Raw genomic sequence first — 27,869 nt, forward strand, 5'->3', positions numbered from 1 at the left:
GCATATAAATTTGTAAATATTTGACTCGCTCATTACTCATTAATTGAAATTAAGCAACTTTTAAATTAATAATAATATAGTTTGTGTGATTTTGAAATTTTGATGGAGAAGTTTGAAACTTCAACGATTTTCTATAATTCAACCTCTCTTAGGCCTGTAAGTAAGATGTTTGTTAACACCTTAAATCTTATTATGATACAGAGTTTCATAAAATCGTCAAAACAAATTTTATTTATTAATTGCAAATGTTCGGTCAGGCCGATCCATGCTAAAAACTAATCAGCACCATTCTAACTGATATATTTCGAACAGTTTTTGAATTTTCAAAATTCGTCTAGATTTTTGCCGAATAGTTTATCTATAATTATTTCTAAAAATGTATAATTTTAGTATTAAAAAAATAGACCATACGCAAAAGAGATTAAGATGTAAAAGATTTAGTTTTTGCGTCAGCAATAACAAAAATATATTTTCATGTTATAAAATAGTAATTTACACTACTATAAATGTAGCAAATACAAATATTTTAAATATACAAATAATTTATTAGTACAAAACAATAATTTAAATAATATAAATAATTTAAATAAACATTTACAAAGGTTTCTAAATTCTCATTAGAGAAAAATTGAAATTATGTAACTTTCAAGTTACATTTGCATCTTCATTTACTATATATAAATATAAATTATAAATAAATATGCATAAACTATAAACTAACTGTTAATCCAATCGAAGCAGGATTATCTAGTGAGTTTGGTCAATTTGACATTCTAGTGAGTTTGGTCAATTTGACAAATTCTAACCAAATTATAGTTAGTAAAGTGTAAATATATATATATAATATAGTTTTATATTAGGTTTATATGTTATATAGAATAATTCTGAAGACACTATCTTCTGATGATCTCCAAGTCATCAATTAACTTATATAGATTAATTTGTTGATCCATTCTATTATTCACTTATAATTATTCTGCATAAATCTTCCACTTTATCAATCAGGTATTCCACTCAATCTCAGTCCTGTAGACGTCCTGAATATGCATTCGCTCTGGGGCAGTTGACCGATTTTGTATTTTTCTAGGGCATTCAGGGCAGCCGTAGTGTGCCCGACTCCCCTAAAAGCCATGCTGGCATCTCTTCCAGCGTATTCGAGCATTATGTCTGATCCTCCGGGATGCTGGAGTAAAATGTGAAAAAAATCTTAAATTTTCTATTTGCAATGGTGATTTTTGTGAATCTTTTAACGAAATTGTGTACAATATGAATTTTTATAATTTTAAATGAACCATTCGAAATGATTGTGAGGTTTTTGTGGAAATCTCAAGATATAACTTTGCTTTTTTACAATTATAAAAATGTATACTTTGGTCATATTTTTAATATTAATTTTGAAAATTGAAAGTAAAAAATTGCATATAACTCATTAACTTGGGGAGGCAACAAATATGTTGTTAATCAATTAAACCAGTAGATAGTTATTAGCGTAAAACTTCTATTTTTTATAATTAAATAGTTCTGCTTATAATCATTTTAAATTTTTTTATGTATTTGTATTTACATCAAAGATTTCACAGGATGATAAATTTTAAAATACTTTATGAAATTTATAAAAAAAGTAAGTAACGACTTTTATAAATAAAATGGCTAATATATATTGTAATTATTTCAACAGCATTTTTTTATAATTTGTGATGCAATAAATATTGATTATAACTAAAATATATAAGATAATGAATTGTCTCCGCGGTATGAAAACCATTTGGCATTGGAAAAAATCCGTAAAACAATAAATTAGAGCAATTGAGATAATTTCATTGAAATTAAATCCGAAGTGAACTGGAAATCAAATATCGATTTGAATTATAATTATATCAATATGTCAATAAGTTTTGACATTGATTGATTTGCATCCATTTAACGCTCGGTAATCATTTGTTACTGACACATAATACTTATCGATCAGCACAAACGTATTTGTTTTTGATAAATTTAATAAATTTTGTAATTATTCCTAATTGGTTTGAAAACTATCAAATTTGCGATTTTCTTATAGATATAGGGAAAGATCAATTTATCAAAATAAACTTCTAAAGTTCAAGGCTTTTTATATGGATTTGTTCTAGGTCAATGATAATAAAGCGTAATAGTGATACAGATCGATAGTTGTGCGTCATAGAGATGGTAATCCTCATAGAAACACCAGAAGAAATTAAATAACAATTCTGTTGAAGTAAAACTTGTGATGGGAACGATCGTGCATTAGAGCAAATTGATCAAACTTTTCGTATTGTGGTTATATAACATTTATCATTTTTAAAGTACTTGAGATTTTTAACAAAAATTGAAAAGATCGAATATTTGAAAATTTCGATAAATTTAAAGTTTGCAAGTATAAAACTTGAAAAACAAAAATAGAAATATTTCACCTTTTAGTGCTGTGATCAGACACTTATGACATCCATACCGCAAATAACCATATATAATTCTAGTTATAAATACAAATCCCATAGTATCACTTTTTGTTGAAAAATATTTGTTAAAATTCAAATAACTGTGTGAAATTTAAATGAAATTGCTCACCGGCAAGCAATTTAAAAAATTTATTTAGATTTAGAAATTTCAATTCAAAGATGCCAAATGTTTTTTAATTTCAATCACCAACCTATTAACTTAACAAAACTTAAATACACGAAAGGAAAACTTTTATTACATCACTTTTTTTAAAAAAAATGGCAAATTTAAATTTGCGTAACATGAAACCGCCGACTAACCTTTGATAAGAACTCCGTAACGTCATAAACGCGGTCATATATTATCAGCCAGCAATCGTCGGGTTGATCATGGTAGGATACTTGATCTAATGTAAAAATGGGTCCATGTCTATCATCCTGTCCTTTTAAATCTGTTTTCATCAATCCACTAGAAGGCACTTTAACTGGAGTCGAAGAGATCCTTAAAGCGGCTATTGCGATCTCCAAAAATCCTGATGACTTCTTGTGACCCAGGAGCGGCTTGTCAGCGTCCATCGAACGTACGGCCGTCATTTTTGATAAATAAAATAACTAATGTTGCAGATCGATGATAAATTTATATTTGCACTTGCTTCTTGGTTTTGTATCGGCTTCACTAATTTGTTTTATTTTTTTATTATATTTCAGTCTTTTATCACATCACTCACTTCTACATCTGCGCCAAGTTGTTGCTGGAATGAAATATTGATACTGAATGTGGAGAATGCTGTGTTAGCGATACTGATATATAAGTATTTCTTCAAGACTCCAATATTTATCTCAAATGTTTTATTGCTGTTTTTTTGTCATGTTAATTTTTTAATGGCAAGACGAAACCGCAGACGAAATATTAAGATGATAACAGAGAAATTTTGAGAGAAATGACAATAAGTGTTTACCATGACCATTACACAATAATTAAACAAGATTTGATTATTTTGTTTTGTTGTTTTTAATTCGAATAAATAATAGATGTCTAGTTTGAAAAAATTAAAATGCAGATTTTTCGTAATTAAAAGATATAGTTCAACAATCTAATGTCTAATTAATATAATATAATATATAATAAATATTATATTATCATGGCATACCAATTTTTGAAAGAAGATAGAGCAATAAAAATGATAGCATATGCATTTGAGTCATATTGAATTCATATCATACATTTTTAAATACTGATCAAATAAACAAGAAATTTTGTGTTGATAAGTGTAATTTACTTGAAACTAAAGATATTTAATATTTTTTTAAATTTTTAAGTGCACTATTTTTTATTTAAATTGAAATTTTAGTACAAATACTATAACTTTCATTGTTAATAATTATGATTTTTAATGAAATTAAAATATGCATTTATAGATATTCGACTTGGGCTCAAATCTAAAACATAATTTGTAAAAAAGTGTTTCGCAATCTACGTAAATTTTTAAATACTAAAAACATTGGGAAAAAATCTTCCATAAGTTATCAATGTCAAAATAAAATCTTGCAAAATTCAGTTTAACCTTTTCTTAATTCCAATTATAATTCAACATATACATAAGATAAATTATATATAACGCTTATATTGACAAATACACTTATATATATATATATATATATATATATATATATATATATTTAATTCGCATATATTTTTGTGAATTCTACTCTTTAATCATCTAATTATTCGTCTTTATTGTTAACAAAGTTTAATTTTTTAAAACAAAAAGATATATCAAAAATATTTGAAATAAGTATCTATAGCTTTGAGAATTTTAAAAAATTCAAATTAATCTATCCATAAAAATCATAAAATTATTAACAATAAGCGTAAAAATAATTTTAATTTTGTTATCACAAACTATTCAATTTCTTTCTCCAAAAATTATGCGCGAAACAACTATTTTGCTAAAATATTAATATTAATAATTATTAATTTGGTATCAAAATCTATACCTGATTAATTTATTCTCATGAGTTTTAAATAAAATATTTTAATCCAAATGTCACTGTTTTCTTTTTTAATTGATATACAAGTTCAAAATCAAGTTTACAACTGATTTAGTGTAGCAATCTAAGCAAATATTTATATCTTTTAAGAAAAACACACACCCCCTCCATAAAATTGCGAATAATAACTATGAACAATAATTTTGTTGCAATGAAAATAGAGTAGGAGCTAGATTGCAAGTTTTGATTACATTTCTAGCAATAATATTTTTTGTTTCGTCATTTTTCTTCAAGCGTAATAAGTCATTTAGCATCTTCGATTAGGTTTTAGAAATAGCAGTATTATTTTTTTATTTATATATTATATTTTATTTCTTGGTCCTAGGAACACATTTGTTGATGTATACTAAGACTCAACATTTAACACAAAATGTTAAAATATTCTCCTACACTATTGCTCAAACACTCTCCTCCCAAATTTGGGGTCGATTCAAAATCACTTAAAACGTTAATATTATATATTTATATTGTTTATAAAAATTGATTTGTTTAATGCAAAATAGCTTCTGCATCCAAGATAGAGTAATAACTTCCAATTTATATGATTTTCTGATCATATTACTGAAATGAGTATTTTTCCCACAAATTTCTTATCTCTCATACTAAATTAATCGCGGAAAATATTTAAAAAAAATCTAGTAAGTGTCCATGTTTATAAGCCAAAGAGATAACGAATTGCGAGGATACTATTTTTTATTTAAAAATACAACATCGCAAAATTTACGCATAATAAAATTATAATGCGCTTATCATGATGACATTAAATGACTACAAACTGTTGATACTTATTTTAATGAGACATATTGTTAAATTTGATCTAGAAGGGCACATATATCATTTTTTATAAATGTTATCTAATGTACGATCGGTAAACAACAGCTAAATATAGAATTATGAATGTTTGACATTAATTGAACAATTTGTTACAATATACCCGTTAAATTACAATCAATTAATTCTATTTATGTATGATTGGATATGTTATCTAAAACTCCTTATAATTTTGTCATTCAAAACCATAAAAGATAACCCTGCCTTCCTAAAGCTCTTCCGCAAAGGTTTTTAAATCTTATTTAAAAAACCTGAGATTTGAAAAAAAAAATTTTTCTAGCTAAAAATTTGTAAGACAGACACTTTGTAAAATCATTTAGTATATCCAAGTTGTAGTATTTAAGAATTGCAAAAATTATAATTTAAAAAAATTTGACGTGATTTTAAATATTTTAATTTAAAAGTTGCTTTTTTACAGTCTACATAAATATTGGCAATAAAAACTTTAATATTTTACATCTCACAACTTCAACACTATATCTTAAATCATCAACATTATTTTTTAGATATATTTTTACGTCAAAACGTAAGAAAGTTTTATATATATATTCATATATATATATATGTACATTTATGCTTTTATTCAAAAGTACACTTGTACTTATAGAGCAACGCAGAATTATACATGCAAATAATAATGATACACTAACAAGATATTTTCACAATCACCGCGAAATTATTATCTATCCAAAACATTGAACTATTTATTTCATTAATTAATCTAATAATTCTTATCCAGGGCGTGATAAAATTTAATATAGTCGTACTTTAGACAAAATTTTATAAAAAAGTAGGTTTCAAATTCTATACAATCACTTCATGATCTAGAATCGTACTGCATAATTGCGCATCAGTCTGAAATATGACCTCATTTATATTTCTGATGTAATAAAACTATCTAATTAAAAAAAATTGAAATCACAATTTGTTTGAAATTTGATAAAAATTTGATGTCGCAGATATAAGGAACTAATAATGAGCGAGAATGAGATTATGAATTTCCTCATATGGTTCAAGAATTTTGTGAATTACCTATTACTGATTCGATAATGGAATTGATTAATGAAATGACATAGTAATAAACATGAATATAAATTATGAATGCACAAAAGTGTGGCAAATGTTTTTTTTTGTAAAATTTGAAATATTTGAAAATTATAGGTCCAGGATATTGTATTGTAAGATGCTCTAATTTGAAACCATTATGAATATAATATGTATACAAAAAAAATTTGCCAATATTGAATGAATGTTTTGATAAGTGAGTTTACGATAAAATGTTATTAATCTCATTCTCAAATTATTGTTTATATTTATTTTTATTAAATATCGGACCATATTTGACGTGCGGTGATGACTCCGAATTTTACTTACGTACTTAAGATGAGATAATAAATATTTGTTTTGTCCAAAATTTAGATAATTATTGTTAGGAAAATTTTATTATAATTTACATTTATTTATTTGCCGAATCATCAACTGAAATATGAATATTCCAAGTAGTAAATCTTTGGTGAAATATATTAATATTACTAAACTGTTACTAGTTTTTTTTTAATTATAGATGTTACATTAATAAAGCATTAATTTTGAATTTGTTGTCGCTAAGCGTTTTAAAACTGATAAATATTAAAGGTTGTGAGTTCAATTTGCGGGAGACTAATTTTATTACTTAGATTGCAACCATCTAATTAGAAATTTAAATCCAAATAAATTAAAAAAAAAAAACTAAAATGCAACAATGAAGCAGATATAATACTTTAAATTTAATTTATATAGATATTAAAATAAACAATTTGATGAACAATAAAAAAATTGATGCAAATCACAGATTTAATTAATAATATGGACCTAATCTAATAAATTTTAATACTTAATATATTGTCATAATTTTAGTTAAAAAGTTGTTTTTTATTAAAATAAATTCATTTCATTTTTCCAATAATCAACAGTGGTTTTTTATTTTTTCTAATTTATTACTTCAAATTAATCAACGTAAATAATATTGTTATTTCTACACAAATATTTTGAAAAATACACAAAAAACGTCATTACGAATTTCCACTAAATTATGTGCGCACTTAGTTATGACGCTTTTCGACGTACAAAAATAAATAAGTTTATTAGAAATTGTCATGCCATGATTGTTAAATATAAATATTTTCTAAAACCAGTTATAAATAAATGTTGATAATGTTATGTTTATGTTTTGCGTTTAGTATAATAAAATATATGCTACGATGGCATCTTTTTTATTACAATATTACTAATATTAGAATATACATACATGTATATAGATTTTCTACAATTCGTGCATTGCTTAGTGTAAGTTTAATTAAATTTTGTTAATCTTACTGCGATAATTATAAATTCTCTATTTGCTAATAGAATTCGCGATATAAATTTTATCGATAAATCATATCTAAGATCATCTAATCGAAGCATCTTATATTTTGGCTATACATATTATATATATATATATATATATATATATATATATATATATTTTTTTTTTTCTCCATATATTTTCATTTTCTTCGAGTTTAGCTGTAAATCTCTTCCACACCTTCCTAAACTAACGAATTGAATCTTTCTCTAAAATTTCAAATGAAAGAATTATTTATTTGATAAAATAAAAATGTATTTGTTTTTCATGTGATTAAGATTATATCAAATGCTTTTAAATTTAATGAGCCAATAATCATTATCCACGGCACATTTAATTCGAAATTGATGTACTAAATAACCTATTAAGAGATTAGTGAAAGATTCGGTAATATTACATCATGCTCATTCGATTTAATTTAATGTTTACTGATTCTGGCAATTTATGAACTTTTTATTACAATTAACCTATGAACTATATAAAAAAACGACTTCCTTCATAAAGTGAAAAAGATAAGTTCAAAAAATTTTTTTTTCAAGATTAACGAAAATTATATAAAAAATTTAATGGAAATAAAATTTGTAATATATTAACAAAATATGTTTTGTGTCCTTCTCGTTATATATTCCCGTATATATTTTAATATAAATTATTTTTTTATAACATTTAATAATGTTTTGTAAAATTTTTAAACCGTATTTTTTTTTTAACTTGCTGAAAGACAACGCACATACAGTGTCGTAACGTTTTTTATTTGGAAACTCAAGTAATTATAATTTTTGAGAAATCTATTTTTCCAAAAATGTTTAACATACTACTCCTATAAACAAAATTTGTATATTTTGATCAGAATATTCCTAATGCAACTGGTTCACATTAAGAAAATATGTAAGAAATTCGGCAGGCTGAAATTCTGATATATGAATTTTGTTAAAACCCGTATCAAAAATAAATAATAATGGAATATATAGACTTGAAGAGACTTAAACTTCAATTTTTTTGGAATTATTTATGAAATTTAAATATGTATAACAAATATAAAAATTAACGATATTGAATTATGCCTTATGCATACTCAACCACATTTGCTTCCAAGCAATATGAATGAAAAGTTTAAAAATAATTCAGTTAAAGTAATCATAGTTGTCTATATTTCAGGACTTTTTAAAGACTTCATCAGACAAATAAAGCAACAGACCATATGAAATGATGGTTATCATCATACTACACACTGTATATCGAAAAGTATATTAAATGTCAAGCAATTGGTTCCTAATTTCTTCTTGAACAGAAGAATACACGTAAAAAATTGAGTAATTTAATGGAAGCACGAGCAAGATTGATCAAGCTTATATTTAAAGGTATTTATACGAAATTCTTATAAATTGAGTACAATTAGTGCTTCTGGTTCAAAAGTTCAAAGTTATCAATACTATTTAAATTGAAAATACAGAACAAACCACCTTTTAGAAAATGAAAAATTTGTGACCATTCAAGAATCTGTTGAAAGAATTGAGGAAAGAAAAATAAACAATTCTTAGAAATATATAAGAAAAGAATAAAGTAATATAATGTAAATAAATAATTATGCTTGTATTGAAATTTAAAACAATTTGTACATAAAAATACAATGCTTCTGAATGAGCACTCGTAAACAAATCATATATTAGTGAAGCGTGCATTTATTTTTGTAAACAAATATCGAAAAATACTGGTTCTCTTTGATATGCTTTTTTATTCATATCCAGTTTGCCAAATTTGTGTAAACTAATTAAAATTCATACGATTCCGCTTTCGGGTGACTAAAACACAACGCAAACTGCTTCTGCTATGCAGATGTGGGTCAAAAGAGCTACGATCGACCCGATGGGGATTTTTTGGATTAATGATCGAAGCGAATTCACAAAATGACTCATTAAAAGACTTCCGTCATCATAATGAATTGTTATTTAAAGTTTAAATTTTTATATACACATATTTTTAAAAAAGTAACCAATAATTATAAAAATTACATATTCAGTTTCATAATATTAATGAAGCTATAAAAAACTGGGATATTATTATTTTTGTCTCATGATTAAGACATCTGCAAAGTCCTCGAATAATTAATTAAACAAAAAAAATTAAATATATATGTTTTTGAGTATTTAATATTCAAAACAACAAACATATTTTATACATAAGCATAAAGCACAAACATTTCATTTAATTAATTTAAAATGCATAATATTAGTAATCAGACTTTAAATAATTTTAAATTAATATTAAATATTTGACTAATATAACAATAATTGTCAGGAATTATAATTATTAATTGTAACATTTCCATTGACTACGGATATACAAGGGGTAGTTGTGTAAACTGCTCCGCTCGTGATAAAACATTCGGTGGATCTGCAGTTAAAATTAACTGGATAATCATTTAAATACTTATTACAATTAATTAAAATGGCATCAGCATTCAAAGCACTATCAGAATTATAAATTCTAGAATATTTTTTGCTACGTTTCTTCTTCCCTCGATCGTCTTCCAAGGTTTGTGTAAATTTTTTGCTGTCCATATCAGTTCCATCACGATATTTCAAATTTCCACCGTTTCCTGTATATTTAACATCATGGGAAACCGAATCATTTCCAATTACCACAGTTCCTTTGTTGCCAACATAACGGACACTTCCCAAATTGCAAAGGATCCGTACTTTACAATAATCACCAATTATTTTAACACTTCCTTCATTGGTTTGGATGTCCACGCGGGATTTGTTTCCCACCAAGATCAGATCATTTGGATTTGAATTCAAGGATATATTTATGTCATTTCCAACGTGCTTCACTGTCGATCTTTGGGGATCCCTTGGAGAATTATGCATTTCGCTGGAAGAAGAGACGGGCTCGATTTTGACGACCATCACATCACAGTTTTGGGCTAAAATTAAAGTTTTTGTCACAGTTTTAGTCTCACGGGAGAAAATGAACTACGAAAACACTGATCTATAACCCATTTTAAATAAATTTGTCACTAATTGTTTCTCGAAATCGCACGGTTGCAGTGATCCACTAACAAATTAATATCGTTATTTTATTCATCTATTCATATATACGGTTTCTTGAATTTAGCCCTTTGTACATGACACTATTATTTACACCAATTTAATCATTATGACATTTTGAGAAAAAACACTGCCCCATTGCAATAGTATTTCTTAATTAGTTCAATTTATGAAATGTAAAAAATCACATCACTTCACTGAAATGATTTCAAAGATCTTCTTCGATCTGATCACGAAAACTCTGCATCTTTATCTTTTAATTTGCCTCAATTGTCAATACAATCAGCTGATTGTATGTTGTAAACAATAATTAAATAACAAAATTCGTACAAGTGTTTTCGACGCGAGATACTTAGAGAGTGATAACGCCTTGTACTCTGCCGATCACTTATATGTCCCAGACGGCGTCCGCAAAATACGGTCATTGGCGGTAGGTTAGGGCCGGGAAGAACCGCGAATCGAAAGCGATCAGGGTCGACAAACCTTGCAGAAATTATTGATAAAGATGCAACAATTTATTGAAAAATTGATCAAATGATTAATGTATAAATAAAGAAATAAATAAATAAAAAATACACGAAAAACTAAAAATACATACGAACAGGCATCGAGTAAATTTTGTACAAGTTGCATACGCAATGATAAGAATGTACTTGAAATCCATTATAAATTTATATGGTTCACTTTGGACTTTAATTTCACGTAGGCGAACAATTTTATTTGAAAAAAAAAATACTTTGGAAAAGTGACAACTGATATTGATGAAAAATAATGAAAATAATATTTTTTTTAATAGTGTGAAATGTTTTTCATTTTGTAAGAAATTTTTGCCCTTCGTGAGAGCGCCCAAGAAATTTGATACGAAGCCAGGACCCGTAATAAGTCAATTCTGAACAATAATAATTTATATTTAAGGAGCGTCCATTAATCACGTGAGGTTTTTAAGGGGATGAGGGGTTTGACAAAAAATTACGAAATATCAGGTGGGGGAGGGGGGGTATAGTACAACATCACGTGTATTTATTTTTTAACCGTTATTTTAAAAATGTTTCAATTTCAGTTTTTAATAACTAACTAAATATACACGTGATGTTTGGTGGGTGAGGGAAAAAATTTTGAAAATCACCGTGTACGCAAGGGGGAGGGAGGGTCCAAAGATCCTTAAAAGCTCGCTCACGTGATTAATGGACGCCCCCTTATGTTTCTCACAACCATTAATGTGACGACTGTAGAAAAATCACAGTTTCAGAATTGAACTAAAGGTTTGGATTCCCCATGATAAATACTCCGCCTGATGTAAAGCACTAAATTCATGTAACGCTTCTTATCACTGCTTATCAACTCGCACATACAAATGATTCACAAATATTTGTATTAGAAAAATAATTATTAGTAATTTTATCTGATCATAATTATACGTTAAAAAAATATGTACATCATTCTGTAAAGGTTAAAAAAATCACTAATAAGAAAAATTTTCTATTTTTTGAGGGGGTCGTTGACTTCTTATTTTAAGGCAGTCTGTAAATAATTCTGTATCACAATATACAAGATTTTCTAAGGGGGCTATGTACTCAAAAAACAGACATAATTAGTTCCAGTAGGAAAAAGAATGAGCTTACAATCTAATTACATTGTAGAATTAAAAAAACTATTGCATTAACATTGCAGAATTAAAAAGACTATGGTGAAAATGGTAATGGTAAGATTCAAAAAATAAATTCTGATCTTGAAATGTAAAATAAAATATTCCATTAGTATGTAGTAGTACTACATACTAATGAACTTAATAAAAAAAATGTTGTTAAATTTAGTTAATACGATAGTAAAAAAAATATAATAATCCTCCAGGAGTAATAGCGATATAATAAAGAATATGCAAAATCATAGAACCAATTGTGAAATTGTAGGAGATAGCATATGTCCAAAAAATGAACTTTTTGAGATAATTTCGAAATCTTAGAAACAACAGCGTATTTTTTGAATATGGTGCATTTAGATATAAGAGTATTTTTTAATTTTTAAGTTATTTTGTCAACCAACAGCACAAATTTTGGGATAATTGAAGTCATATTGAAACAAAAATAATTTATCATGTCTTTAGATACATAATTGTAAATATAACTATGTTAGTATAGAATCTTCATTACATTGTGAGGTATATTTACAGGAAACATATCCCAAGAAACATTTGTCAAACTGTACTATACTACAAAATCGTTTGTGTAGCCAATAATGCTTTAAATTTTATTTATTCTCCCTTCCCAATCCATAATTATTTTAATTATTGTTATGGCACGTGTCTTCGACATGCGAAGAACGGGGAATTACTGTCAGTTGCCGTTAACCTGTTATTGTAGGACTCCTATAATGTTTTTATTGAGTCTGTATAGCGAATTAGAGAGTGTGCGAAAACACGTGTTTACCTCCAGTTCTACAGACAACCGTAGTTCATTGCACTAGAACTGGATAGATTGTTTACTCAAATGTTGAATAATGAACAGAAAATAAAAATAAAAATTTAACACCACATCCAACATCGAATCGGATCACCAATGGGTAACCTTTCGACCTTTTTCCTTTATTTAATATACCATCAAAATTACTGAATGTTGTATAAGAACGACAGATTGTAATTTGCAAATGTAAATAAAAAAAACAATTAAAAAAAAATTAACACCAAATTATTAGGTTTAGAAACCTACAGTTTCATAATGCACAATGATGATATATCATTATATTGTCATGTTCGAATTGATAATTCTTATTGATAATTTAGTCTTGATAATTAATTCTGCAGAATTAATATTTTTAAAATTTTCTTGTCCCTGTAGGCAAGAATTTTTTTTAGTGTAGTTAAAGCCTAAATTTCTTATATCTATTATTTAGCAAAATTAATACAAATTTATTATTAATTTTTAATGATGGGATTCATTTGATTCAAATTAATACTTATTTAACAAATTTTCTATAAAAAATATGTGATGTTAACTATCTTTTTAATCTTTAACATTTCCGGAAATTTTGTTTTTGCTATGGAAATCTAATCTTTGCTCGATCAAAATAGCAATAACAATAACATAAATTCAGAAAATTGTGCATGGATCAAAAACCCAATAAACATTTATTAAAAATTGTATATGAGAGACTGATTTTAATAAATGGATAGAAATGGAAAAATCTAAATCAAATTATTAAATATAAATTAATTTTTAGATATCAGGAATTATAAAAATTCGCATTAAATGTAAATAAAATCAGTAAAGATTTTAAAACTGGGCCTAAAAATATTTTACACTTAATTGTCTCAGAAAGCTTGAAGATGGTCAAAATACATCTAAAAATATTACATTTAGAGCAGTATGGAGGTTTTACCGATTTTTTGTCAAAACGTATCATAGATATTTGATAAATGTTGCAATTTTGTATTAGCTTATATATTATAAGGAATCATACACTATGGTTTTATAATTTGTATGATGAAATTCAAAGGTGTGTAGTTGTATAGAATATTAAAAAACTGAGAATACTAATTATTCTGTATTGAAAACAGTAAATGTGTACCAAATATCAATAAATGACTTTAGTTCGAATGAAAAGACTTTTTCAACAATCAGATGCGATAAGCTTAGTTCTTCATCAGTTTAATTACTAAATTATGTTATCATCGATTGCCCAGCACTACTCTTAATATTTTATCATGGCTTTATTCTAACTAATTTAAATCATTGTTGAACAAATTTAGATTGCCATAAAATAGTTTTTCAGTTTCTTTAGTCGCTGTATTGCGCTTTATACTTATATAAATGAATAACATTAACAATTCAAATGCGTTTATGAGCAATCAAGAACCGCGTCAATTCTTTAAGTTATTAATGATTGGCAACTAACAATTCTAATAAATGATATAGCAGACATAACATAAATTCACTACACTATGACGTAAATTAGTGAATCATATATGACGCCTTTGATGTAAGAAATATACCTATCGAGTTACCGGTACAAAGATCAATTAGCACGAAACGACTTACTGTGCAAAATTTTTATCTTTAATTCGTAGGAAGTTGATTGCAAAAATATCACAAATAAGGGGATTTTTGAAATTTGTTATGTTTAGAACATTTTATTTGAAAATTATAATAATGCTTGCACATGTTTGTAATTGTTCAATAATTAATAATAGTGTTAAGAGACTATATTTCAGATCTATAAGGAATTTAATTAAATAATGTTTTTTTCAGTACGTTGTTAAAATAAATATTGCTAAATCGAATGTTCATATTTTTGAATTAATTAAATATTCATTATTAAGAAATCAATGTCCTTTATTCATCAACTCTTCTACTATTTATATATTGGAATTTAATTTAAAATGAAAATAATCATGAATAAAAAGGTATAGCCGCAGTATTATAAAAAATATCATAAACACGCAAGATTGTATTATTTGATTTATTTGTTAAACTCATTACGCTTTGCAAAAGTGAAAAAATAACTATAAAAATAAATTTATTTTCATTTTAGATAAGAAAATATATATGCATCAACATTTTTCGGGTATTTTTTGTTAAATTTCAACCTCGTCGATAATCGAACTCTTATCTATTAATAACTCAGTATCATCATATGTGAACCGAAAAACTTATTACATCATAAAAATTAGTAATAATTCAGAGTTGTATAGAAATAAAAATGACTATATATTAAAAATAGACTAGAAATTAAAGAATGTATTATATGAAAAATATTGAATTTTGTGTTTACTAAGATAAATGTTACAGAACATCAGAAATAACGTGTATTTAATATCTTAGGTCGATCATCAATATTTTATCAGATTTTTATTTCTTCTATACACAAAATTTAAATTTAATGTATCAAAAGTGAAAAGGCTTACTACTGGGTAACCTTGTAGATTTAATGTTTAATATTTCATATATCATCAAAATTACTGAATGTCTTCCTTTTTGTAAAGACAGATTGTAATTCAATAAAGAGAATAAAAAAAAGATATTTATTTCTAATAAATGTTGTGTTTTAGTGAAAGGGTTTGATGATTTGAACACAAATATAAACTTTTAGGCTTTAATAAAATAAGAAACAGAATTTGATTCATAAACTGCTCAAAAACAATACCTCAATATTTGGGGTTCTGATGCCCAAACTCAAACAAATAATAAATGTATATAAATGCCACTCGTCCATCTATCCTATCTAATATTTTTTTATTAGAACTTAGTTGAGCAAATGGATTTAAATATATGGCATAACAAATTGTGAAAAGGTATATTTAATGAAATATAAAACCTTAATTGAAAGCTATATTATTTACATTTTTTATAATTTCTCGATTTTGTTATCATTTACAGCATTTGCTAAGACCTCATGCAGAAGAAGATTAATGTTCATTAACATTGAATGAATGTTTTGATAAGTGAGTTTACGATAAAATGTTATTAATCTCATTCTCAAATTATTGTTTATATTTATTTTTATTAAATATCGGACCATATTTGACGTGCGGTGATGACTCCGAATTTTACTTACGTACTTAAGATGAGATAATAAATATTTGTTTTGTCCAAAATTTAGATAATTATTGTTAGGAAAATTTTATTATAATTTACATTTATTTATTTGCCGAATCATCAACTGAAATATGAATATTCCAAGTAGTAAATCTTTGGTGAAATATATTAATATTACTAAACTGTTACTAGTTTTTTTTTAATTATAGATGTTACATTAATAAAGCATTAATTTTGAATTTGTTGTCGCTAAGCGTTTTAAAACTGATAAATATTAAAGGTTGTGAGTTCAATTTGCGGGAGACTAATTTTATTACTTAGATTGCAACCATCTAATTAGAAATTTAAATCCAAATAAATTAAAAAAAAAAACTAAAATGCAACAATGAAGCAGATATAATACTTTAAATTTAATTTATATAGATATTAAAATAAACAATTTGATGAACAATAAAAAAATTGATGCAAATCACAGATTTAATTAATAATATGGACCTAATCTAATAAATTTTAATACTTAATATATTGTCATAATTTTAGTTAAAAAGTTGTTTTTATTAAAATAAATTCATTTCATTTTTCCAATAATCAACAGTGGTTTTTTATTTTTTCTAATTTATTACTTCAAATTAATCAACGTAAATAATATTGTTATTTCTACACAAATATTTTGAAAAATACACAAAAAACGTCATTACGAATTTCCACTAAATTATGTGCGCACTTAGTTATGACGCTTTTCGACGTACAAAAATAAATAAGTTTATTAGAAATTGTCATGCCATGATTGTTAAATATAAATATTTTCTAAAACCAGTTATAAATAAATGTTGATAATGTTATGTTTATGTTTTGCGTTTAGTATAATAAAATATATGCTACGATGGCATCTTTTTTATTACAATATTACTAATATTAGAATATACATACATGTATATAGATTTTCTACAATTCGTGCATTGCTTAGTGTAAGTTTAATTAAATTTTGTTAATCTTACTGCGATAATTATAAATTCTCTATTTGCTAATAGAATTCGCGATATAAATTTTATCGATAAATCATATCTAAGATCATCTAATCGAAGCATCTTATATTTTGGCTATACATATTATATATATATATATATATATATATATTTTTTTTTTTTTTTCTCCATATATTTTCATTTTCTTCGAGTTTAGCTGTAAATCTCTTCCACACCTTCCTAAACTAACGAATTGAATCTTTCTCTAAAATTTCAAATGAAAGAATTATTTATTTGATAAAATAAAAATGTATTTGTTTTTCATGTGATTAAGATTATATCAAATGCTTTTAAATTTAATGAGCCAATAATCATTATCCACGGCACATTTAATTCGAAATTGATGTACTAAATAACCTATTAAGAGATTAGTGAAAGATTCGGTAATATTACATCATGCTCATTCGATTTAATTTAATGTTTACTGATTCTGGCAATTTATGAACTTTTTATTACAATTAACCTATGAACTATATAAAAAAACGACTTCCTTCATAAAGTGAAAAAGATAAGTTCAAAAAATTTTTTTTTCAAGATTAACGAAAATTATATAAAAAATTTAATGGAAATAAAATTTGTAATATATTAACAAAATATGTTTTGTGTCCTTCTCGTTATATATTCCCGTATATATTTTAATATAAATTATTTTTTTATAACATTTAATAATGTTTTGTAAAATTTTTAAACCGTATTTTTTTTTTAACTTGCTGAAAGACAACGCACATACAGTGTCGTAACGTTTTTTATTTGGAAACTCAAGTAATTATAATTTTTGAGAAATCTATTTTTCCAAAAATGTTTAACATACTACTCCTATAAACAAAATTTGTATATTTTGATCAGAATATTCCTAATGCAACTGGTTCACATTAAGAAAATATGTAAGAAATTCGGCAGGCTGAAATTCTGATATATGAATTTTGTTAAAACCCGTATCAAAAATAAATAATAATGGAATATATAGACTTGAAGAGACTTAAACTTCAATTTTTTTGGAATTATTTATGAAATTTAAATATGTATAACAAATATAAAAATTAACGATATTGAATTATGCCTTATGCATACTCAACCACATTTGCTTCCAAGCAATATGAATGAAAAGTTTAAAAATAATTCAGTTAAAGTAATCATAGTTGTCTATATTTCAGGACTTTTTAAAGACTTCATCAGACAAATAAAGCAACAGACCATATGAAATGATGGTTATCATCATACTACACACTGTATATCGAAAAGTATATTAAATGTCAAGCAATTGGTTCCTAATTTCTTCTTGAACAGAAGAATACACGTAAAAAATTGAGTAATTTAATGGAAGCACGAGCAAGATTGATCAAGCTTATATTTAAAGGTATTTATACGAAATTCTTATAAATTGAGTACAATTAGTGCTTCTGGTTCAAAAGTTCAAAGTTATCAATACTATTTAAATTGAAAATACAGAACAAACCACCTTTTAGAAAATGAAAAATTTGTGACCATTCAAGAATCTGTTGAAAGAATTGAGGAAAGAAAAATAAACAATTCTTAGAAATATATAAGAAAAGAATAAAGTAATATAATGTAAATAAATAATTATGCTTGTATTGAAATTTAAAACAATTTGTACATAAAAATACAATGCTTCTGAATGAGCACTCGTAAACAAATCATATATTAGTGAAGCGTGCATTTATTTTTGTAAACAAATATCGAAAAATACTGGTTCTCTTTGATATGCTTTTTTATTCATATCCAGTTTGCCAAATTTGTGTAAACTAATTAAAATTCATACGATTCCGCTTTCGGGTGACTAAAACACAACGCAAACTGCTTCTGCTATGCAGATGTGGGTCAAAAGAGCTACGATCGACCCGATGGGGATTTTTTGGATTAATGATCGAAGCGAATTCACAAAATGACTCATTAAAAGACTTCCGTCATCATAATGAATTGTTATTTAAAGTTTAAATTTTTATATACACATATTTTTAAAAAAGTAACCAATAATTATAAAAATTACATATTCAGTTTCATAATATTAATGAAGCTATAAAAAACTGGGATATTATTATTTTTGTCTCATGATTAAGACATCTGCAAAGTCCTCGAATAATTAATTAAACAAAAAAAATTAAATATATATGTTTTTGAGTATTTAATATTCAAAACAACAAACATATTTTATACATAAGCATAAAGCACAAACATTTCATTTAATTAATTTAAAATGCATAATATTAGTAATCAGACTTTAAATAATTTTAAATTAATATTAAATATTTGACTAATATAACAATAATTGTCAGGAATTATAATTATTAATTGTAACATTTCCATTGACTACGGATATACAAGGGGTAGTTGTGTAAACTGCTCCGCTCGTGATAAAACATTCGGTGGATCTGCAGTTAAAATTAACTGGATAATCATTTAAATACTTATTACAATTAATTAAAATGGCATCAGCATTCAAAGCACTATCAGAATTATAAATTCTAGAATATTTTTTGCTACGTTTCTTCTTCCCTCGATCGTCTTCCAAGGTTTGTGTAAATTTTTTGCTGTCCATATCAGTTCCATCACGATATTTCAAATTTCCACCGTTTCCTGTATATTTAACATCATGGGAAACCGAATCATTTCCAATTACCACAGTTCCTTTGTTGCCAACATAACGGACACTTCCCAAATTGCAAAGGATCCGTACTTTACAATAATCACCAATTATTTTAACACTTCCTTCATTGGTTTGGATGTCCACGCGGGATTTGTTTCCCACCAAGATCAGATCATTTGGATTTGAATTCAAGGATATATTTATGTCATTTCCAACGTGCTTCACTGTCGATCTTTGGGGATCCCTTGGAGAATTATGCATTTCGCTGGAAGAAGAGACGGGCTCGATTTTGACGACCATCACATCACAGTTTTGGGCTAAAATTAAAGTTTTTGTCACAGTTTTAGTCTCACGGGAGAAAATGAACTACGAAAACACATTTAGGATGATCTATAACCCATTTTAAATAAATTTGTCACTAATTGTTTCTCGAAATCGCACGGTTGCAGTGATCCACTAACAAATTAATATCGTTATTTTATTCATCTATTCATATATACGGTTTCTTGAATTTAGCCCTTTGTACATGACACTATTATTTACACCAATTTAATCATTATGACATTTTGAGAAAAAACACTGCCCCATTGCAATAGTATTTCTTAATTAGTTCAATTTATGAAATGTAAAAAATCACATCACTTCACTGAAATGATTTCAAAGATCTTCTTCGATCTGATCACGAAAACTCTGCATCTTTATCTTTTAATTTGCCTCAATTGTCAATACAATCAGCTGATTGTATGTTGTAAACAATAATTAAATAACAAAATTCGTACAAGTGTTTTCGACGCGAGATACTTAGAGAGTGATAACGCCTTGTACTCTGCCGATCACTTATATGTCCCAGACGGCGTCCGCAAAATACGGTCATTGGCGGTAGGTTAGGGCCGGGAAGAACCGCGAATCGAAAGCGATCAGGGTCGACAAACCTTGCAGAAATTATTGATAAAGATGCAACAATTTATTGAAAAATTGATCAAATGATTAATGTATAAATAAAGAAATAAATAAATAAAAAATACACGAAAAACTAAAAATACATACGAACAGGCATCGAGTAAATTTTGTACAAGTTGCATACGCAATGATAAGAATGTACTTGAAATCCATTATAAATTTATATGGTTCACTTTGGACTTTAATTTCACGTAGGCGAACAATTTTATTTGAAAAAAAAAATACTTTGGAAAAGTGACAACTGATATTGATGAAAAATAATGAAAATAATATTTTTTTTAATAGTGTGAAATGTTTTTCATTTTGTAAGAAATTTTTGCCCTTCGTGAGAGCGCCCAAGAAATTTGATACGAAGCCAGGACCCGTAATAAGTCAATTCTGAACAATAATAATTTATATTTAAGGAGCGTCCATTAATCACGTGAGGTTTTTAAGGGGATGAGGGGTTTGACAAAAAATTACGAAATATCAGGTGGGGGAGGGGGGGTATAGTACAACATCACGTGTATTTATTTTTTAACCGTTATTTTAAAAATGTTTCAATTTCAGTTTTTAATAACTAACTAAATATACACGTGATGTTTGGTGGGTGAGGGAAAAAATTTTGAAAATCACCGTGTACGCAAGGGGGAGGGAGGGTCCAAAGATCCTTAAAAGCTCGCTCACGTGATTAATGGACGCCCCCTTATGTTTCTCACAACCATTAATGTGACGACTGTAGAAAAATCACAGTTTCAGAATTGAACTAAAGGTTTGGATTCCCCATGATAAATACTCCGCCTGATGTAAAGCACTAAATTCATGTAACGCTTCTTATCACTGCTTATCAACTCGCACATACAAATGATTCACAAATATTTGTATTAGAAAAATAATTATTAGTAATTTTATCTGATCATAATTATACGTTAAAAAAATATGTACATCATTCTGTAAAGGTTAAAAAAATCACTAATAAGAAAAATTTTCTATTTTTTGAGGGGGTCGTTGACTTCTTATTTTAAGGCAGTCTGTAAATAATTCTGTATCACAATATACAAGATTTTCTAAGGGGGCTATGTACTCAAAAAACAGACATAATTAGTTCCAGTAGGAAAAAGAATGAGCTTACAATCTAATTACATTGTAGAATTAAAAAAACTATTGCATTAACATTGCAGAATTAAAAAGACTATGGTGAAAATGGTAATGGTAAGATTCAAAAAATAAATTCTGATCTTGAAATGTAAAATAAAATATTCCATTAGTATGTAGTAGTACTACATACTAATGAACTTAATAAAAAAAATGTTGTTAAATTTAGTTAATACGATAGTAAAAAAAATATAATAATCCTCCAGGAGTAATAGCGATATAATAAAGAATATGCAAAATCATAGAACCAATTGTGAAATTGTAGGAGATAGCATATGTCCAAAAAATGAACTTTTTGAGATAATTTCGAAATCTTAGAAACAACAGCGTATTTTTTGAATATGGTGCATTTAGATATAAGAGTATTTTTTAATTTTTAAGTTATTTTGTCAACCAACAGCACAAATTTTGGGATAATTGAAGTCATATTGAAACAAAAATAATTTATCATGTCTTTAGATACATAATTGTAAATATAACTATGTTAGTATAGAATCTTCATTACATTGTGAGGTATATTTACAGGAAACATATCCCAAGAAACATTTGTCAAACTGTACTATACTACAAAATCGTTTGTGTAGCCAATAATGCTTTAAATTTTATTTATTCTCCCTTCCCAATCCATAATTATTTTAATTATTGTTATGGCACGTGTCTTCGACATGCGAAGAACGGGGAATTACTGTCAGTTGCCGTTAACCTGTTATTGTAGGACTCCTATAATGTTTTTATTGAGTCTGTATAGCGAATTAGAGAGTGTGCGAAAACACGTGTTTACCTCCAGTTCTACAGACAACCGTAGTTCATTGCACTAGAACTGGATAGATTGTTTACTCAAATGTTGAATAATGAACAGAAAATAAAAATAAAAATTTAACACCACATCCAACATCGAATCGGATCACCAATGGGTAACCTTTCGACCTTTTTCCTTTATTTAATATACCATCAAAATTACTGAATGTTGTATAAGAACGACAGATTGTAATTTGCAAATGTAAATAAAAAAAACAATTAAAAAAAAATTAACACCAAATTATTAGGTTTAGAAACCTACAGTTTCATAATGCACAATGATGATATATCATTATATTGTCATGTTCGAATTGATAATTCTTATTGATAATTTAGTCTTGATAATTAATTCTGCAGAATTAATATTTTTAAAATTTTCTTGTCCCTGTAGGCAAGAATTTTTTTTAGTGTAGTTAAAGCCTAAATTTCTTATATCTATTATTTAGCAAAATTAATACAAATTTATTATTAATTTTTAATGATGGGATTCATTTGATTCAAATTATACTTATTTAACAAATTTTCTATAAAAAATATGTGATGTTAACTATCTTTTTAATCTTTAACATTTCCGGAAATTTTGTTTTTGCTATGGAAATCTAATCTTTGCTCGATCAAAATAGCAATAACAATAACATAAATTCAGAAAATTGTGCATGGATCAAAAACCCAATAAACATTTATTAAAAATTGTATATGAGAGACTGATTTTAATAAATGGATAGAAATGGAAAAATCTAAATCAAATTATTAAATATAAATTAATTTTTAGATATCAGGAATTATAAAAATTCGCATTAAATGTAAATAAAATCAGTAAAGATTTTAAAACTGGGCCTAAAAATATTTACACTTAATTGTCTCAGAAAGCTTGAAGATGGTCAAAATACATCTAAAAATATTACATTTAGAGCAGTATGGAGGTTTTACCGATTTTTTTGTCAAAACGTATCATAGATATTTGATAAATGTTGCAATTTTGTATTAGCTTATATATTATAAGGAATCATACACTATGGTTTTATAATTTGTATGATGAAATTCAAAGGGTGTATGTGTATAGAATATTAAAAAACTGAGAATACTAATTATTCTGTATTGAAAACAGTAAATGTGTACCAAATATCAATAAATGACTTTAGTTCGAATGAAAAGACTTTTTCAACAATCAGATGCGATAAGCTTAGTTCTTCATCAGTTTAATTACTAAATTATGTTATCATCGATTGCCCAGCACTACTCTTAATATTTTATCATGGCTTTATTCTAACTAATTTAAATCATTGTTGAACAAATTTAGATTGCCATAAAATAGTTTTTCAGTTTCTTTAGTCGCTGTATTGCGCTTTATACTTATATAAATGAATAACATTAACAATTCAAATGCGTTTATGAGCAATCAAGAACCGCGTCAATTCTTTAAGTTATTAATGATTGGCAACTAACAATTCTAATAAATGATATAGCAGACATAACATAAATTCACTACACTATGACGTAAATTAGTGAATCATATATGACGCCTTTGATGTAAGAAATATACCTATCGAGTTACCGTACAAAGATCAATTAGCACGAAACGACTTACTGTGCAAAAATTTTATCTTAATTCGTAGGAAGTTGATTGCAAAAAATATCACAAATAAGGGGATTTTTGAAATTTGTTATGTTTAGAACATTTTATTTGAAATTATAATAATGCTTGCACATGTTTGTAATTGTTCAATAATTAATAATAGTGTTAAGAGACTATATTTCAGATCTATAAGGAATTTAATTAAATAATGTTTTTTTCAGTACGTTGTTAAAATAAATATTGCTAAATCGAATGTTCATATTTTTGAATTAATTAAATATTCATTATTAAGAAATCAATGTCCTTTATTCATCAACTCTTCTACTATTTATATATTGGAATTTAATTTAAAATGAAAATAATCATGAATAAAAGGTATAGCCGCAGTATTATAAAAAATATCATAAACACGCAAGATTGTATTATTTGATTTATTTGTTAAACTCATTACGCTTTGCAAAAGTGAAAAAATAACTATAAAAATAAATTTATTTTCATTTTAGATAAGAAAATATATATGCATCAACATTTTTCGGGTATTTTTTGTTAAATTTCAACCTCGTCGATAATCGAACTCTTATCTATTAATAACTCAGTATCATCATATGTGAACCGAAAAACTTATTACATCATAAAAATTAGTAATAATTCAGAGTTGTATAGAAATAAAAATGACTATATATTAAAAATAGACTAGAAATTAAAGAATGTATTATATGAAAAATATTGAATTTTGTGTTTACTAAGATAAATGTTACAGAACATCAGAAATAACGTGTATTTAATATCTTAGGTCGATCATCAATATTTTATCAGATTTTTATTTCTTCTATACACAAAATTTAAATTTAATGTATCAAAAGTGAAAAGGCTTACTACTGGGTAACCTTGTAGATTTAATGTTTAATATTTCATATATCATCAAAATTACTGAATGTCTTCCTTTTTGTAAAGACAGATTGTAATTCAATAAAGAGAATAAAAAAAAGATATTTATTTCTAATAAATGTTGTGTTTTAGTGAAAGGGTTTGATGATTTGAACACAAATATAAACTTTTAGGCTTTAATAAAAATAAGAAACAGAATGATTCATAAACTGCTCAAAAACAATACCTCAAATATTGGGGTTCTGATGCCCAAACTCAAACAATAAATAAATGTATATAAATGCCACTCGTCCATCTATCCTATCTAATATTTTTTTATTAGAACTTAGTTGAGCAAATGGATTTAAATATATGGCATAACAAATTGTGAAAGGTATATTTAATGAAATATAAAACCTTAATTGAAAGCTATATTATTTACATTTTATAATTTCTCGATTTTGTTATCATTTACAGCATTTGCTAAGACCTCATGCAGAAGAAGATTAATGTTCATTAACATTGAGATTGGACTAGAGATCATAATATTTAGGAAGATATTTGTGTCAAATGAGAAGTGATTGTTAAAATCGAATATTAAGACATCTGCTTTGTGTACGATGATTTTGCAGATGCAAACTACTTAACAAAATTGGAAAGTGTTAAGGAAATAAAGAAGCAAATTTGTTGTATACTACGGGGCGAAGTTGTACCCATTCCAGTTCAATTTCTAGTTAATTATTAATGAATATGAATGCTGATAGACTAGATTCTTTAGAAACAACAAAATACTACTAGTAATTTGTAGTAAATCTCATTACTAATGCGAATGGACTTTATGCAAATGATTCTTAGTAGCATGTGAGTATAGACGACGCGTGTCGGCCTTGGACCTAGCATTTCCTGAATCATAATTTTGCGAGATTCAATTAACACAGGGAAAGCCATTCAAGCATTTTGATTACACGTCAGAATTATAAACTCAAATAATAAAAATACATTATAATAGTATGTTTCTAAGGAATACAGTATGTATGTCCGTATGTCCTAAAAGCGCTGCTTCTTATTCCAAATTTTAAAGAATTTTTATAAGCAAACCATTTGTAGTGCCATAAACTCCATACCTTAAGTTTCACCTAAATTGTCAAAGTAACTTTTTCCAACAAATAATTACAAAGAAACTACCCAGAAACTAATTAGGACTATTCTCAAATGATACATTCCCAACAGATTTCAATTTTTTTAAATCAGTTTAAGATTTTTGGCAAAAACGTGGACACAAATTGGTGCACTTGTGATAGCCTCGCATAACTAACCAACACGAGTCTTTGTCGAGTTTCATCGACATCACTCATACTTTTTTCAATTCGGCGTCAAACGATTTAGATTGACTTGAAACGTCCAGATAGTATGAAATGAGTAAGTCGGATTTTCAGCCAAAAACAACAATTCTTCAGAATGTTAACAATTACAAAAATGGTTAAAGAAATAATGCATAAAAAATTATATTTCAATCTTGTTTTTCCCATATTTAGCAAAATTTTTCATCTAGTACTATTTGCCAAGTATAGATCATAATATAAATAGACGAGAGAACGATAATCAAATATTGGTTCAAAATAAATTACATATACATGTCTGATCATCGGGATCCCCGGCGGATGTTTATTTGCAAATCAATTGAATTATTTTGGCAACTATTCGCGATGTACTCATTACATAAGCCCACGTGCTATGACGTACATGTATGTACAGTGATTTTTTATATTAATCACACCTTGGAAGTAAACATACTAATGCCATTTTAGAACCAGATCATGAATGTATTCCATCAAAATAAAATACCAAATAGATCTTTCGACCAAGAATAGGCAAAGATCTTAAAAAATATCTTTAATCATGCACTTGCTAGTTTTATTAAGGTCAAGACACGCATCAATCAATATCAAATCTTTGAAATAAATGAGTTTGTAAGTAGCAATTCGCTTTAGGCAAGTTGCATAAACTTTCCTATATGTACAAATAATAAACCTAGTCAATAAGCATTGAAATTCAAATAATCAGGTAAAATGCTCAACTGTTATTTCGCTTTCACTAAAAAAACAATTAAAGAATCAATTCAATTTCAAATTGAATCGTCTTTCAAACATACTTGACACATATGATTTTATCCATTTCGGATTCTAAAAATGTATTTTATTTAATTGTATAAACCTAAACTGTAATTAGTAGCCATATATGAAACATGAAATGTATATAGTAATATATAGGGTTATTCTGATTAGATTCTTTAAAAAATGGTAATTCAAAAGGGAAGTCTTTTAAAAAATGGTATAATTCAATCGCTTATCGCAGGGGGCATAATATTTATTATATTATTTGAGACTACGAAATCTATCGTTATAGAAGTTCATCAAAATCGCCAACAATAAATTTTTTTTCAGCATTTAATGACAAAAAACTAATTAAACGCAATTCGAAATTAATATCTTTCAACAGTTTTGAATTTTTAAAATCTATTAGAAATTGTGAGCGAAACTTACCGTGTGCTACATTGTAAAGAAATAAAATAATTCAGAAAAAATATTTCAATATTAA

The 27,869-nt window shown here is 26.3% G+C and overlaps 3 protein-coding genes across 4 annotated transcripts in view; all 3 read right to left on the bottom strand.

Moving 5' to 3' along the window:
• Window positions 1–916: 916 nt before the first annotated feature.
• LOC113372564 (cytochrome b5) overlaps window positions 917–27,869 on the bottom strand; it is a 70,499-nt gene continuing 43,546 nt past the window's right edge. Inside the window, exons 1-3 of one of the 2 annotated variants that reach the window (XM_026612913.1) lie at window positions 4,455–4,547; window positions 2,778–3,208; window positions 917–1,183 (exon numbers count right to left, since the gene is read on the bottom strand). In XM_026612913.1, coding sequence (XP_026468698.1) covers window positions 998–1,183; window positions 2,778–3,050 — 459 coding nt within the window. In that variant the 5' untranslated portion in view covers window positions 3,051–3,208; window positions 4,455–4,547 and the 3' untranslated portion in view covers window positions 917–997. Of the gene's footprint in view, window positions 1,184–2,777; window positions 3,209–4,454; window positions 4,548–27,869 lie in introns of those variants that run through there. The other variant, XM_026612912.1, reaches the window with a different exon arrangement.
• LOC113373558 lies at window positions 10,020–10,687 on the bottom strand. The gene has a single exon (XM_026613849.1). The coding sequence runs from the start codon at window positions 10,632–10,634 to the stop codon at window positions 10,020–10,022; it is 615 nt and encodes a 204-aa protein (XP_026469634.1). The 5' UTR covers window positions 10,635–10,687.
• Window positions 19,622–27,869, bottom strand: part of LOC113373559 (protein abrupt-like) — a 27,617-nt gene continuing 19,369 nt past the window's right edge. Inside the window, 1 exon segment of the mRNA XM_026613850.1 lies at window positions 19,622–20,302. Coding sequence (XP_026469635.1) covers window positions 19,622–20,302 — 681 coding nt within the window.

Source organism: Ctenocephalides felis, unplaced genomic scaffold (assembly GCF_003426905.1).
Source record: "Ctenocephalides felis isolate EL2017-DRISC unplaced genomic scaffold, ASM342690v1 CF-g0.4_SCAFFOLD_01604, whole genome shotgun sequence".
Classification (NCBI taxonomy): Eukaryota; Metazoa; Arthropoda; class Insecta; order Siphonaptera; family Pulicidae; genus Ctenocephalides; species Ctenocephalides felis.